This window comes from Sebastes umbrosus, chromosome 20, assembly GCF_015220745.1.
Source record: "Sebastes umbrosus isolate fSebUmb1 chromosome 20, fSebUmb1.pri, whole genome shotgun sequence".
In the NCBI taxonomy this organism is placed as follows: Eukaryota; Metazoa; Chordata; class Actinopteri; order Perciformes; family Sebastidae; genus Sebastes; species Sebastes umbrosus.
Genome location: NC_051288.1, coordinates 22,559,455 through 22,573,828, shown reverse-complemented (window position 1 = coordinate 22,573,828; position 14,374 = coordinate 22,559,455). Strand labels below are relative to the sequence as shown.

At 39.1% G+C, this 14,374-nt stretch overlaps 2 protein-coding genes across 3 annotated transcripts in view; both read right to left on the bottom strand.

Moving 5' to 3' along the window:
- The window catches only part of timp2a (TIMP metallopeptidase inhibitor 2a), a 23,290-nt gene extending 14,276 nt beyond the window's left edge, over positions 1-9,014 (bottom strand). The window contains exons 1-2 of one of the 2 annotated variants that reach the window (XM_037755775.1): positions 9,005-9,014; positions 330-693 (exon numbers count right to left, since the gene is read on the bottom strand). In XM_037755775.1, coding sequence (XP_037611703.1) covers positions 330-459 — 130 coding nt within the window. In that variant the 5' untranslated portion in view covers positions 460-693; positions 9,005-9,014. Of the gene's footprint in view, positions 1-329; positions 694-9,004 lie in introns of those variants that run through there. The other variant, XM_037755776.1, reaches the window with a different exon arrangement.
- On the bottom strand, positions 2,994-14,374 carry sfxn2 (sideroflexin 2). The gene is made up of 13 exons (XM_037755762.1): positions 14,229-14,374; positions 13,230-13,356; positions 8,765-9,024; positions 8,414-8,584; positions 8,220-8,318; positions 7,355-7,430; positions 6,229-6,314; positions 5,084-5,144; positions 4,902-4,968; positions 4,770-4,819; positions 4,629-4,678; positions 4,491-4,538; positions 2,994-3,785 (listed from the first exon to the last, which is right to left on the bottom strand). The coding sequence occupies exons 3-13, from the start codon at positions 8,917-8,919 to the stop codon at positions 3,686-3,688; spliced, it is 963 nt and encodes a 320-aa protein (XP_037611690.1). The 5' UTR covers positions 8,920-9,024; positions 13,230-13,356; positions 14,229-14,374; the 3' UTR covers positions 2,994-3,685.

Below are 14,374 nucleotides of genomic sequence, written 5' to 3'. Positions count from 1 at the left end.
TCACATGCCTCCATGACACATACACAACATATTTTTTTATTCTTGTGCATCCCAAATTTGGTATTTTTAGAGGTGTATTGTTGTCAACATGACATGACAAAATATATACATGACAATGGTATCTGCGTGTGCAGCCTGGATGCAGTGCAACCATGACGGCCTTGAGGAGGACCTCCACCTCCTCCAGGCTTCTCCAGCGGTTTGCAGCAGCTTCTCTGAGCCCAGTGAGAGCGCACCAGAGGCGGGCTGAGCAGCTGCATCAGGAGCCTGGTGCAACATGGTGCTGTAGGTAAACAACAACAACAACAACAGTGTTGCTCTGTACTCACCTACATCGGCGTTGCAGAAAGCCTGTTGCGGATGCACCGGAGCGCAGCTGCAGGCTTCAACCAGCTCCTCCGTCCTCCACAGGACCAGCAGAGCCAGCGTGCAGAGGATGCCGTTAACGGAAAACGGCATTTTATCACAAAACACTGATGCGACGTTTAGTCAGACCTCTTCGGATTGTTGCTGCGCAGATGCGATGCGGTGTAGATCCAGATGCAGCAGCAGAGTCCAGCCTCCTTTATCTTTATGAGAACGGACAGAAACCCGGTAAACAACCTGCTCGGTCTGCTCTCCGGTGTTTAACGGTGACGGTTCTCTGTGTCTGTGTGTGCTCGGTGTTTTACCGGAGGAGTCCCGGCTGTCTGTCTGTCTTCAGGGAGTGTTTGCGTTTTCTCGGATCGAGGCGGTTTTATAAAGCAGCCCGGTGAGGAGCTCCTCCTCCTACCGGGGACCGGAGGAACCGGCAGGAGGCGCTGCGGCTCCGGTAGGAACAACCGGAGCTGCTGCTGTTTCAGGAATGGACTTGGACTTGGACTTGGACTTGAACTTGTTGCCCTAGCAACAGAACGGAAATGAAAAGGTCCATATTAGTTTCAATTTATGAGTGTTTTTGGTATTAATTTATTTTACCCTTTTTCCTCTATTTTAGCATTTATAAACAACGAAATAAATAAAAATAAATAAAAATAAATCTATATATCTGTAATTGTCCTGTTGCAATGTTTGCTAAAGCAGTAGCTAACAGGAAGTGAACTTGTTGCCCTAGCAACAGAACGGAAATGAAAAGGTTTATATTAGTTTTCCATTTATGAATGTTTTTGGTATTAATTTATTTTTACCTTTCTCCTATTTTAGCATTTATAAGCATGTATAAACATGAAATAAACCTGTATATCTGTAATTTTCCTGTTGCAATGTTTGACTAATTAATTGTTAATGTTTAACAGGAAGTGAACTTGTTGCCCTAGCAACAGAACGGAAATGAAAAGGTCCATATTAGTTTCAATTTATGAGTGTTTTTGGTATTCATTTATTTTACCCTTTTTCCTCTATTTTAGCATTTATAAACAACGAAATAAATAAAAATAAATCTGTATATCTGTAATTGTCCTGTTGCAATGTTTGCTAAAGCAGTAGCTAACAGGAAGTGAACTTGTTGCCCTAGCAACAGAACGGAAATGAAAAGGTTTATATTAGTTTTCCATTTATGAATGTTTTTCTTATTAATTTTTTTTTTACCTTTCCCCTATTTTAGCATTTATAAACAATTAAATAAATTTGTATATCTGTAATTTTCCTGTTGCAATGTTTGACTAATTAATTGTTAATGTTTAACAGGAAGTGAACTTGTTGCCCTAGCAACAGAACGGAAATGAAAAGGTCCATATTAGTTTTAAATTATGAATGTTTTTGGTATTAATTTATTTTTACCTTTCTCCTATTTTAGCATTTATAAGCATGTATAAACATGAAATAAACCTGTATTATGTGTAATTTTCCTGTGCAGTAGCTAACAGGAAGTGAATTTGGACAAAACTGTTGTCCTAGCAACAGAACGGAAATGAAAAGGTCTATTAGTTTAAATTTATGAATGTTATTATTACTTTATTTTAGCCCTTTCCTCAATTTGAGCATTTATAAGCATGTGTAAACAATAATAATGATAAATCTGTATATCTGTAATTTTCCTGTAAAGTAGTTAACAGGAAGTGAACTTGGACAAAACTGTTGCCATAGCAACAGAACGGAAATGAAGAGGTCTATATTAGTTTTCCATTTATTAATGTTATTACGTTATTTTACCTCTTTCCCCTATTTTAGCATTTATAAGCATGTATAAACAATTAAATAAATCTGTATATCTGTAATTTTAACTAATAGTTCATAAACAATGTGTGTATAGAAACAGCAAGAGAATTTAATGTGGGGAAATTACTTCCTCAAAATTATAATTAACAACTGTACAATTTTGCCATACTTTTCAATTTGTTGCTAATTTATGCTTCTATTAAAAAAAAAAACAAGAGTCAAATTCCCTGTATGTGCATATCTTGTTGGCAAAATAAATCTGATTCTGATTTTTGGCTTGTGACCCCTTTACAAAAACAGCAGTGTCTATGATTTTTGAGATAACAGTTCCACCAAAGTAAGATTTCCCAGATAAACTTCTCAGATGTTTTTTTTTTTTAAATAACTGTTTGAGGCCCAAAGAGGTCAAATTATCCAATATTCCAAAATAAAAACATCTCTCGACCTCTAACTGTTTATATAAAGAACTTCCTAAGTCATTAAAGCTAAATCACGTTGACCGACTACAACATTAAAATGCTGTTTACACATCAATGCAACAATATTAAGTAATGACATAATAATATATCAGTCACAGAGGACATTTTTCTGCAGAATCAGTACTTTAAGTACATTTAGCTGAGAATATTTCTATACTTTTACTTGAGATTTTAAATGCATAACTTTTACCTGAAACAGAGTAATTTTACATTGTGTTATTGGTACCTTTACTTCAGTAAAAGATCAGAGTATTTCTTTCACCACTGTGTCAGTTCAATAAAGTTTTCATCAAACCAAACCTAATTGTAAAACCTGACAACCTCTTCATCCAAACATTTTTTAGGACATTTTATCACATAAAAAAACACTACAGGGCATTACATTTCAAATATTTGTGTAGTTTTATTCCAGCTTATACTGAGGATTGTGGCACAAGTCTGTGTATACACAGCGACATGATCTGACTGGTAAACCTTTCATGCAAACAAGTCGTACATCTACCTCCATTCTGGCAGAAGAGGGCAGTATCCTCCACTGTTATCACACTAAACCTCCACACCACACTGAATGACCGTTTCAGAGTTTTAACCCATGCATAGAAGTATTTTTTCTGGTTTCACAGTAAAGCCAATATTGGTTTAAAGAAAATAAAATGCAGTAGTGTTGTAGAAGGCACAGATTGTAAGGAAAATTGTCAGACAGAAGGAGCACAAGGCTGTTTTAAAAAGCCAATGAAAACAACTACAGGCGAGTCATGAAGTACAAACTTACAAGAGTTTAAATCTGACAAAGTAATGCGCCTTTCCTGAGAGGAGAACATTTGGTTTCTCAACAGGAGTACACAGTGCCCCTTGTAACTGTTTAACGTAAGAAAACAGGAATATTTTGTACCAAAGAAACATAAAAAAGTGACATGATTGATCGAAATCATCCCACCAATAAGCACCGATTTTATGACGTAGGGAGACGAGCATTTCATAATGACTAATAATTAGAAAATGAAGACTTATTACATGAACACGTATGTATTCGGTGTCGTGTGGCGAGTACATAATCAGCCCTCTGACCCTCAGAGGCCTTTGTTGAAGTAGACCTGTTGTACAGCTGCTCCATATTGAGACACGATGGAGTCTCTCAGCTCGGGCTCCAGCTTCGACACGGCCATAGAGCTGATAGAGAGACAGACGGAGGGAGATTTCAGGAAGACGGAGAACAGAAGGAAAAGGGAAAGAAAAGAGGAGGTTACTTAGTTTGATTAAACAAGCTGGTGTGTTTGCTTATGCAGAACGCTTCGGACTAAACAAATTGTGGGAAACATCACTAATGAGAACATGAGTTGGAGAGAACACCATTCAGGTCAGTGAAAAAGTAACTAAGGGTGCTTTCACACTTGTAGTTTTTGTTCATTTGGTCTGGACCGAAAGGAAAAAACTGTTGCATTTTAATTCTGGTCTGGTTCCAGAGGCCTGTACTATGAAGCACATTCAACATACTCAGAGTATCTTCTCGTTATCTGGTTTAACTAACCCTAACAACGCGTATCCCATTAAACGGTCCTATGACTGTGGTTATAAATCAACCCAGGGTTTCTCAATCTCGCTACGAGCATAAAAGGGGTGTTTGCAGCAGATATTATGTTTTATGAGATATTACATATGATTATGTGTATTTTGCCTGTATAAAATAAAATAAAATAAAATAAAATACAATAAAATAAAAACAGACAGGTCTCAGGTTCTGTTGGTTCAATTTTGATAATGTTTTCAACTGTCCATCCTGAGTCTTGAGTGCGATGCTAAAATCGATGGAGTGCTATATTTACAGTCTTTAAGCTACATGTGTCAGCAAATGAAAGTACATAAATGAGTTTTTACCATCTCTGAGGGAACAGGGAGCAGGCAGCAGGCACCATGAAGACCAAACTTCAAAAAAAAGAGAAAACAAAAAGTTATTTTTTGCAACAAGAAAAACACATTAAAATCCCTGTAACTCTGCAGCCCCGCTCTACTTACAACACTCCCACCATCATCACTTGAATTGGTCCGTGGAGATACGTGATTTTCTGTGAAAAGACAGAAAGAGTTTGATGACGAGACGAACACGTTAGCAGCAGGAGGAAGAGGACGTGATGATGGAGGTAATGAAGGTCTAACCTGCATGAACTTGTATTTTTCCACCCTCTGCATGATGATGGGCAGGATGACTGACACAAGAGAAGAAGAAAGTTAAGAGAGGAAGAGGAGAACTTCAAGAACTCAATATAACATTTATATGATGAAACTTACTCATTCCTGGTGCAGCCATGGTGATCCGAGAGACGATCACCTGAGTGATGCCTTTTACTGCTGCTTTCTGCAGGACGAGATAAAACAAGATTTAAAGACACTTTATGAACAGTAAAGGAAAACGATTTCCTTTTTAAATAAACTAATCCTAAAGTGTCTTAAAGTGTGTCCAGAGTGCCGACCTTAGAGTGGCCCAGTTTGTTGCCATTTTCATCTGTGACAGAAATACCGTTCAGAATTTCCCTGAAAAAAAAACCAAAGAGACAAAATGAAGGTGAAGTGAAACAGGTTTTCTCAGCACCCACCCCACAATGCAACACTGTAAAACAATCTGTAAAAGCACACAGAGGCTTCAGGGTGAACCTTAAGTGTTTAACACAAAACTAAGAGTGATGTTCAACAGAAAATACTAAAGTAAAGTAGGACTATCAATCGATTAAAATAGTTAATGGCAATCTTAAAAGGGAGATTTGTCAAGTATTTAATACTCTTAATAACATGGGAGTGCAAGTTTGGAGCGTTATTTAACCTCCTTCTTGACTAGCTAGTATTACGTTGGTACCTATGGATTCATTAGGTTTTGTAGTTTCATATGATGCCAGTTTCTTTGCTCTAGCTTTAAAACCGAGCCCGCTACAACCTCCGGAAGATTGATTGTGTTAATGCATTAAAGAAATTAGTGGTATTAGAACAAATTTGCGTTAACGTGTTGACTTTTGACACCTAGTTGTTATATTAAAATTTGGCCTCCACAAACATGATTACAGCTCTAAAACATTTTTGACAAAGATCTACTCGGCATGAAACGAGAAGATGTTTCAGGATCCAACACAGAAAATCTAACAGAGTGCTGTAATTTGAGCTTCTCAGAATATCTGATCCAAGAAACGCACTTTGATTTCAGCACATTAAAATCTGCACAACACAACATAATGCGTCCACTAGGGCTGTCCCAAATACCATTCTTTTTGGCTTCGAAGCTTCGGTGAGAAATATTCATAGGTATTCAAAGCGTTGTGACAGTGCCACTGTCGCACTACTGTACACACACGCACCTCTACACACAACAAACAGCAATATCCATCTTCAATAGTTTATGTTGAATATGAATAATGTGGGATTATTTCTTATTTCATGAGCTATTTGGGGATTTATACATTATTATTACATACTTCTATATAAAAAAAAAAAAAAAAAAAGACGCATTTGCATACTGGTTTGGAGGTCGATTACCACGGTGAGGGTCGAAGCTTCGAAGCATACGTGTCCGCCCTAGCGTCCACATGTATTTGTTTAGGAGTTGAAGCAGTATCACAGCAGGACTTACTGTTGCCTCATCATAGGAATGTTAACACAGTTGGCTGCTGCCACCGCTGCAAAAGGAACCCAGCGAGCCACGAGAGGAGGAGCTTTCTGCAGGACGAAGACATAAAAACGTCAGATTTTTACTTTATGATCGTCAGCTTTATTTTACTTCACATCGGACTGAAACATTTAAAATCAGAGGGGTGATGAGATGGTGTGAAAACTCTTTCAAGAGAGATCTTAAAGACCTATTCATACCAAAAGAATTTCACCCTCATCTGATACTTGTGTGTTTTATCTCTGTTGTATTTCTCCTACTGTGCTCTGGGCCCATACAGTATTTATCAGGCGTCTCAGAGTAGAAAAATCTCTCCTAACAGGCCAAAGATTGATTGAAAGTGATGCATTTTTGGTCCCACTTTTAAGACTAGAAGTAAAAGTATTTGATCAAATTTCCTAACTTTGTAAATCACCCCATCTCAGCCAAAATTCAGGAGAGCTCCAGAAGTTTCCTAACTTGTTCAAAGTTGCCAGGAGATGGCGTTAAAGTAGAGATGTTCTACAATAGGACTTTTGGGAACGCTTGATGACAATCTTCAAAAGAAGAAATCATTTTTGAGACTAACTATGTGCAGATGTTGAGGAGAACACACGCTGTCTCTGCAGAAACTAATGTCCTCACAACCTTACACTTCTATTATAACGGGGAAAATGCAGCTGTGCCACAGTGATGATTCATAAATCAAACTTTGATTGCGTTTATGCATCTCATAAAGAGGATGCACATGGTGAGAGTCCTCAGTGGGAATAACTATGTCACTTTGCATAATGAAGGATATCTCAGGATAAAATGTAATATTTGCATATTGTTACAGTGCATATCCCAAGACTGACATGACAGAGTGAACTTTAATGGTCAATATTCACAATGAATGTGGTCAAGATAATGTCTTGTTTTAAATGTGCACTTATCCTGTTGCCAACATGAGGCAGGAAACACGTCTGACTGATTCATTGTTTGAAGTTATCCAGATGAGTTTGGTGACAAATTAAGCCAGAAGTAGAACTCACTGAAAAACATAAAGTCGACCTTGTGGAGGAACAATAAACACTCAGTGTCGTATGAATAATTGTGTGTGTGTTTGTACCTTTGTGTAGAGATTGAGTCCGACTGCTGTTGCTAACGCTGTGCTGGTTGCTGTGACGTAGGCGACTCCAATCTGCCTGAGAGAGACAATAAAAGCCTTTATCACACATGGAATATATCAGTGGTTCTCATCCTTTTTCGTATCAAGGACCCCGAAGGAGTTCCAGGGGGTCATGTTAAATTGTAGGGCTGCCCCCTCTTAATCGATTAGCTGACTAATCGGTCATTTTGGTCTAAGTTGATTAAGATTTCTTTGGTCGATTAGTTATTTTTTAAGCTTTTTTTCATGCTGAAAGACTTATTTCCAAGAAACTAACAACGTGTCCTAACTGGATGCAACACAAATGAGCGTCAGCGACAAAATCAGCGTGTTCTGACTGGCCACGAACAACCGGCGCGACTCAACGTCTTGAGCTGACGAGGGACGAGGAACGGCTGAATAGTTTAGATGAACAGAGCCGTCAGAGCCACCAACAGGATATAATAGATGATACGAACTTGATAATGGCCACTTGGAGCAGCATTGACGATCGCAGTTAAGTGCGTAGCGGAAACGATGGGCCTCATTTTGATCCGCTCTCATTTGTGTCCGAAACGGCGCGATTTTCAGACGCATGCATCCAAATAGGACACGGTGTTATGAGCGCATCTCTGGTAAACACAAGATTTAAAGTGGTGCTTTTGTCTGATTCTTTGTGGAGAAACTCAGTTTCACAGATCTGTCGATTAAATCAACTAATCGATTAGTCGACAAAATCGTATTTCCATCAGATTTAACTAAGGAGGTCTGAAAGAGGCCGGACACACAACACAGCAGGTTCCTTCAAACAGACCACATCCTCTGGAAGCTTACAGTAAATTCTTACTTGGGAGTGATGGGGGAGGCAGCGTTACGGTTTGTGTAGTTGACCAGAGCGTTGAAGGACTGATTCACCCACTGCCAGAACACCACAGCAGGAACTGTCCTAGAAAACACACAGTTATGAAACCTCTAAAGCTTCCCTCTGTGAAACTAGTGTCATGTGGTGAAAAGCAGCTCGTCCTGTTTGCTCTTCGGTACCTGTAGAACTGCAGCATGAAGCCGGTGATGGCCATGCCTCCAGGGACCTGGAAGGACATGCGTCCGATGAGGTTCATGCGGTCTCCGGTGTCCGGGTGGAAGGCCGAGTCGTAGAGCTTCTTAGCGTAGTGGAGCTGCTCCTCTGTGGTGCCGGGTGGGGTGGATCCTGCCCTACAGAGAACCAACACATTTTCATACTATCAATTACATGTAGAGACGTTCTTGCAGATGGCAAATGCAGACCCAAGGGTATGAGCCAAATATCAAAAGGGAGAATCAACCTAAAAATAGATTTTGTCATACAATCAACAACTACAGTCTCTGTGCGACAGCTCACATGCATCTTCTTACCTGCAGCTTTCTACTAAAGCTTTGGCCTCATCCAAGCGTGAGTCAGGTAAGACCACCGTTCGCCAGTCTGTGATGTTGAAGAAATGTTTCAGTCGGCCCGTAAACGTGGACTGATCCCATCGCGGCGCTTCGATGTCGAACGAGCTCGAAGCCATTGCGGTTGCTAAAAAGCAGTCCCAATTTAATGCATTAAAAAGTTCAAGTCTGTGGACAACCTCGGTCTGCTCTGCAGGAGGTCACTCAGCAGCTGCGGTCGAAACCTGCAGAAAGAGAGGAGAATGATAATATAATAATCTGTTGAAAATAAAGAAATGATGAACAGAAAAGTACAAGAGTCTGACCCGGCTGTAAAACATATACTGATTCATAGTTAATGAGTGAATTACATGCATGTCTCTTGTCCATTGAGCACAACCTGGTTCATGTTTGTTGTTAAACCAGACCGACCTGGTTTGAGCTGATGTAACATCGACAGATTTTAAGCTCAGTGGGTCAGACAGGGTCAGACAACTTTACCTTTGAACCCACACTCCCACAGGGTTTCACAAAGCTGTGAGTATGTTTAGAGCTGCAACGATTAGTCGATTAGCTGATCTAGAACCAAAAGAAAGGCAAAAAAAAAGCCAAATATTTGCTGGTTACAGCCTCTCGAATATGAGGACTTGCGGCTTTTCTTCATCTTATATGATAGTCAATGAAATATCTTTAGGTTTTGGAGAGTTGGTCGGTCAAAACAAGCATTTTGAAGACTTCAACTTGAGCTCTAGTAAATCACGAGGGTCTTTTTCACTTTTTTGACATTTTTATAACAATAAGACTAAATGATTCATCAGTAGATCAAACATTTAGAGCTGCAAGAATTAATCAATTAGTTGTCAACTACTAAATAAATTCCCAACTATTTTGATAATCGATTAGTCAGTTTGAGCAATTTTTTAAGAAGAAATTCTCTGAATCCAGTTTCTTAAATGTGAATATTTTCTGGTTTCATTACTCCTCTATGACAGTAAACTGAATACCTTTGAGTTCTGGGCAAAACAAGACATTTGAGGACGTCATCTTGGGCTTTTGGGAAACACATTTTATAGACCAAACAACTAATCTATTAATCGAGAAAATAATCGACAGATTAATCGACAATGAAAATAATCGTTTGTTGGAGCCCAAGCTCGAAGCGCTGCTGTCCCTAACAGACTACAGGAAGGGTTAACTTAGACCTTTTTCACATCAGACATTTTGACTTGCAGGGTAGGAAAACCACTTGTGTATATAAAAACATTAATGATGGCTAGTTGCAGCCCTAAAGTTCCCATGTTGGTACTGATTCTTGGCAAGTCCGGCCGGCTCTAGCCCCCTCCCAAGCTGTTGCCAACATGTGCCCTTGGGTTTAAACCCAACACAATCCTGAACAAACACAAACTCTTGTTTCTCCTGAAAAAATTCTCATGGGCCAAACTTCCACTAGAAATCATTGACCACCTCCTGGTAAATGGTTCCACTGGTTGTCATTCTGGGTTTTTGCAGCTGCAGCATTCTGCTTCCTATTACACAACCAGAGGAACCAGAACCTGCTGACTTCAGCTCAAACGATCCAAACATCCCGCTGTGCATCTTCAACATTACATTAGGAATTATTTACTGTAGGTATTCGGTGAAACCTCACACCAACAGAAATCTGCCTTGTGTGGTTTAATCTTTTGCAGATAAAGGGAGATTGAGGAGAGGAGTATCAGTATCAGTATCAGTGTTCGTCTTTGAAAGCTAAGTCTGGCTGGAACTGGATTGTTTCTGCACCTGTTTGTTTAGAAAGTAGGGTAAAGGCCTGCTGAACCTAGTGGGGAACACTGAACATGAACCAAGAGTCAACATACCACAACATATCAATAGCAATATATAAACAAAGACTGGAAATCACTGAATGAGAACAGATAACTACAGCTAAAGAACATATTAGAGCTGCAACTAAGCAGTTATTTTCATGATCAGCTCACCTGTGATTAATCGTTTACTCTATAAATAGTGAAAAGGGTACATTAAAATTTCCCAGAGACCAAGTTTGCAGCTGCAAAGTAGCTTGTTTTGTCCCATCAACAGTCCAAAATCAAAAGATATTAAGTTTACAATGATATAAAAACAGAGAAAACCAGCAAAACCTCACATTTGAAAAGCTGGAACCAGTGAATGTTTGCTTGATAAAGAATAATACTCTGTTATTGGTTCATTTTCTGTCTGTCGAATAATTGTTTCAGCACTAGAATATATCTAAAAAAATAAATGAACAACCCTTAAGTATCTTGATCTTCACTGATATATTTGACGGCTTGCAGATGATTTGTTGTTCACAGATCTGTAACTTAAGCTACATCAAGAAACTTATGTATTAATAAACTGATACAGTAATTATAGGAAGGTAGAGTTTAAATTGTTAGTTGATTAATTGCATAAATTAATCTGCAACTATGCTGATAATCAATAAATGGTTTTCAATGATATTTTTAAAGCATCAACATTAAACATTCACTGGTTCCAACTCTTAAAATGTGAGAAATTGCTGGATTTCTTCATTTTCGATGATACAAAACTCAATTTCTCAATGAATAATAATAACTGAAGCTGCAATGACTAGTCGATTAGTCAATCAACAGAAAGTTAATCGACAACTATTTTGATATTTGATTAATCATTTTAAGTCATTTTTCAAGCAGAAATGCCGTACATTCTCTGGTTCTCGCTTCTTACATGTGAGGATTTTCTGTTTTTCTTCAACATATTTAACAGTCAATTGAATATCTTTATGTTCTGGATTGTTGCTCGGACAAAAAAAATGATGAAATTAATCAAATTAGCACCTGCCACATGCTAAATACAGGGTAAATGTTGGCTGTAGCAGTTAAAAATTTCAGGTCACCTGCCACTCTGGCAGATTATTATATTAAGAAATATTATTTTTTTTTAAGCAATTCCTAAATTAAAAATTGGCAGGGATTAAGGTTATATGATATATTCCATATTTCTATTGTCTGGAACTTCTGACTCAGTATTTACTACATACACTAAACGATTAAACGAGAAACTAAGGAAAATAATTGTTAGTTGCAGCCCTCATTATAACAATTACAATGGACATGTTATTAATATTATTAATGACATGTTGTAGAACAAATGATTCAGTGAGAGGTGAGAATAATAGTTCGCTGCAACCCTACATGCATGGGAATGTAGAGTTAAGCCATGAACAGGGTTTAGTGTATGCTGCAGGAAAATGTTTAAGTTAAGTCTTAAAGAAAGAGTCTTGAGAAACTGCATCTGCAGGCCAGAGCACAGTCAACATCTGCATACATCTGGATACTATCACCTAATCAGTAAACACAACAATCTGAGCTGTTTTAAGCTTGTAAGGTCATAAAATGTGTTATATACAGTTCCTCAACTGAATATTTGTCTTGTTTTATTAGTTTGTGACATGTTATAGAGCAAAAGATTAATTAAGGAATGAATGGGAGATTAATCCCTTATGAGAATAATAGTTAGTTACAGCCCTACATGCATGGGAATGTAGAGTTAAGACATGAACAGGGTTTAGTGTAATCACTTAACACAACCATCCAAGCAGTTTTAAGCTTGTTGCAGTCAAAAAATGTGTTACATACAGTTCCTCAACTGAATATTTTTCTTATGGAATGAATGGGAGATTAATCTCTTATGGGAATAATAGTTAGCTGCAGCCATACATGCATGGGCACGTAGAGTTATGCCATGAACAGGGTTTAGTGTGTGCTGCAGGACAATGTTTAAGTTAAGTTCATCAGTCTTGAGAAACTTGATCTGCAGGCCGGAGCACAACCAGCATCTGAATACATCTGAATACTATCGCCTAATCATTTAACACAACGATCTAAGCTGTTTTAAATTTGTTGCAATCATAAAATGTGTTATATTATACATACAGTTCCTCAAATGAATATTTGTCTTATGGAATGAATGGGAGATTAATCCCTTATGAGAATAATAGTTAGCTGCAGCCCTACACGCATGGGTATGTAGAGTTAACACATGAACAGGTTTTAGTGTATGCTGCATTACAGTGGTTCAGTTAAGTTTACCAGAGTCTTGAGAAACTGGATCTGCAGGCTGGAGCCCAACCAGCATCTGCATACATCTGAATACTATCACCTAATCAGTTAACACAACGATCTAGGCAGTTTTAAGCTTTTTGCAGTCATACAATGTGTTATATTATACATACAAAGCATAAACTAGCTGTGTGTGCAGACTGGTTCGTCCTGTTTTGAGTCTACCGACCAAACTGCTGTGAAAAGAGTGAAAACATGTCAGTCGGAGCTCAGAGTGATGCAACTCATGACTCCAGTTACTGGCTGACTTCTGCAGGCAGCAATGAACTAAACAAAACACCAAAGCATTAACACACGAGCTGCAATATGTGGAGGTAAACTAAAGGACATACCTTTGTTATATTCCTCCTCAAACCGCCCCACAGAGCAACCTGACAGGTATTACAATGTGTTCTAGTGGCATAGTAGGGACATCTCCACGTGGCACAGCGTCCTCCAATCACAGGCTGGGGCAGCTCCCTACGTGAAGACAAACTTCCTGCGTAACTCTGCGTAACTCTGCGTCTGACGTCAGCCCCCCCCCACCCCTTTAGTAACCGTCGGCGGCCAAGATGTTGGTTGTAGTGATGGGAATATCGGCTCTTTTTAGTGAGCCAGATCATTTGGCTCAGCTCACCAAAGAAGAGCCGGCTCTTTCGGCTCCCAAACGGCTCTTCATTGTACCACTTCTGCCTTTTATAATTCAGCCAAATTTAGCTTTAGCTGTTTTGACCTATGATTAGTATGTGTGCACATGTTACTTAAATTATTCAATATAATTGTACTAAACCTTATAATTTCCAGAATACCATAATTTGACATGCTGCTTTGTTTCCGACTGTCACTCATCTTGTCTGCTATTCGTGCACCGTACCTAGGCGCACCGCACCTCAGCGCACAGCATCGCTCCGCAACGCTACGCACCACACTGCATCGCACTCCTCTCTCTCTCTTTCTCTCCTCCTCTCCCTCCTGTTCTGTACCTGTAGACCGTCAGCGCGCGGCCCACCCGCGCCCCTCCCTGCTTGATGGTATGATCCTTGTCTGTCATCACCTGATTGGTCACACGGACGTCATTAACACAACATTCAGTCACAGTCAGTGCATGGAGTGCCCGTGGCGCGGAGAAGATCGTCCTATCATTCTGCCTTGAATTAATAAAAATAAAAAAATAAATAAAAAACAAAAAAAACGGCCCTCCTACGGGAGCCGACTCTTATCGTTCACTTAAAAGAGCCGTCTCTTTGAACCGGCTCGTTCGCGACGACACATCACTAGTTGGTTGAGGTTACTATGGTTACTGTTTAACTAACCTAACTGTTATGCTAACTAACTAGCTATCTAGTTGTTACCTCTTTGACTCTGTGGTTTGTTCTGCGTCTCGTGTTGAAATAAAAACACATTTCCGTGTAGTAACTTCTGTCAACAAGAACCGTCCACAAAAATTAAACATGTAGAACTCTTCGTGGTGAAACGTTTAGCTGTTAGCGTGAAGCTA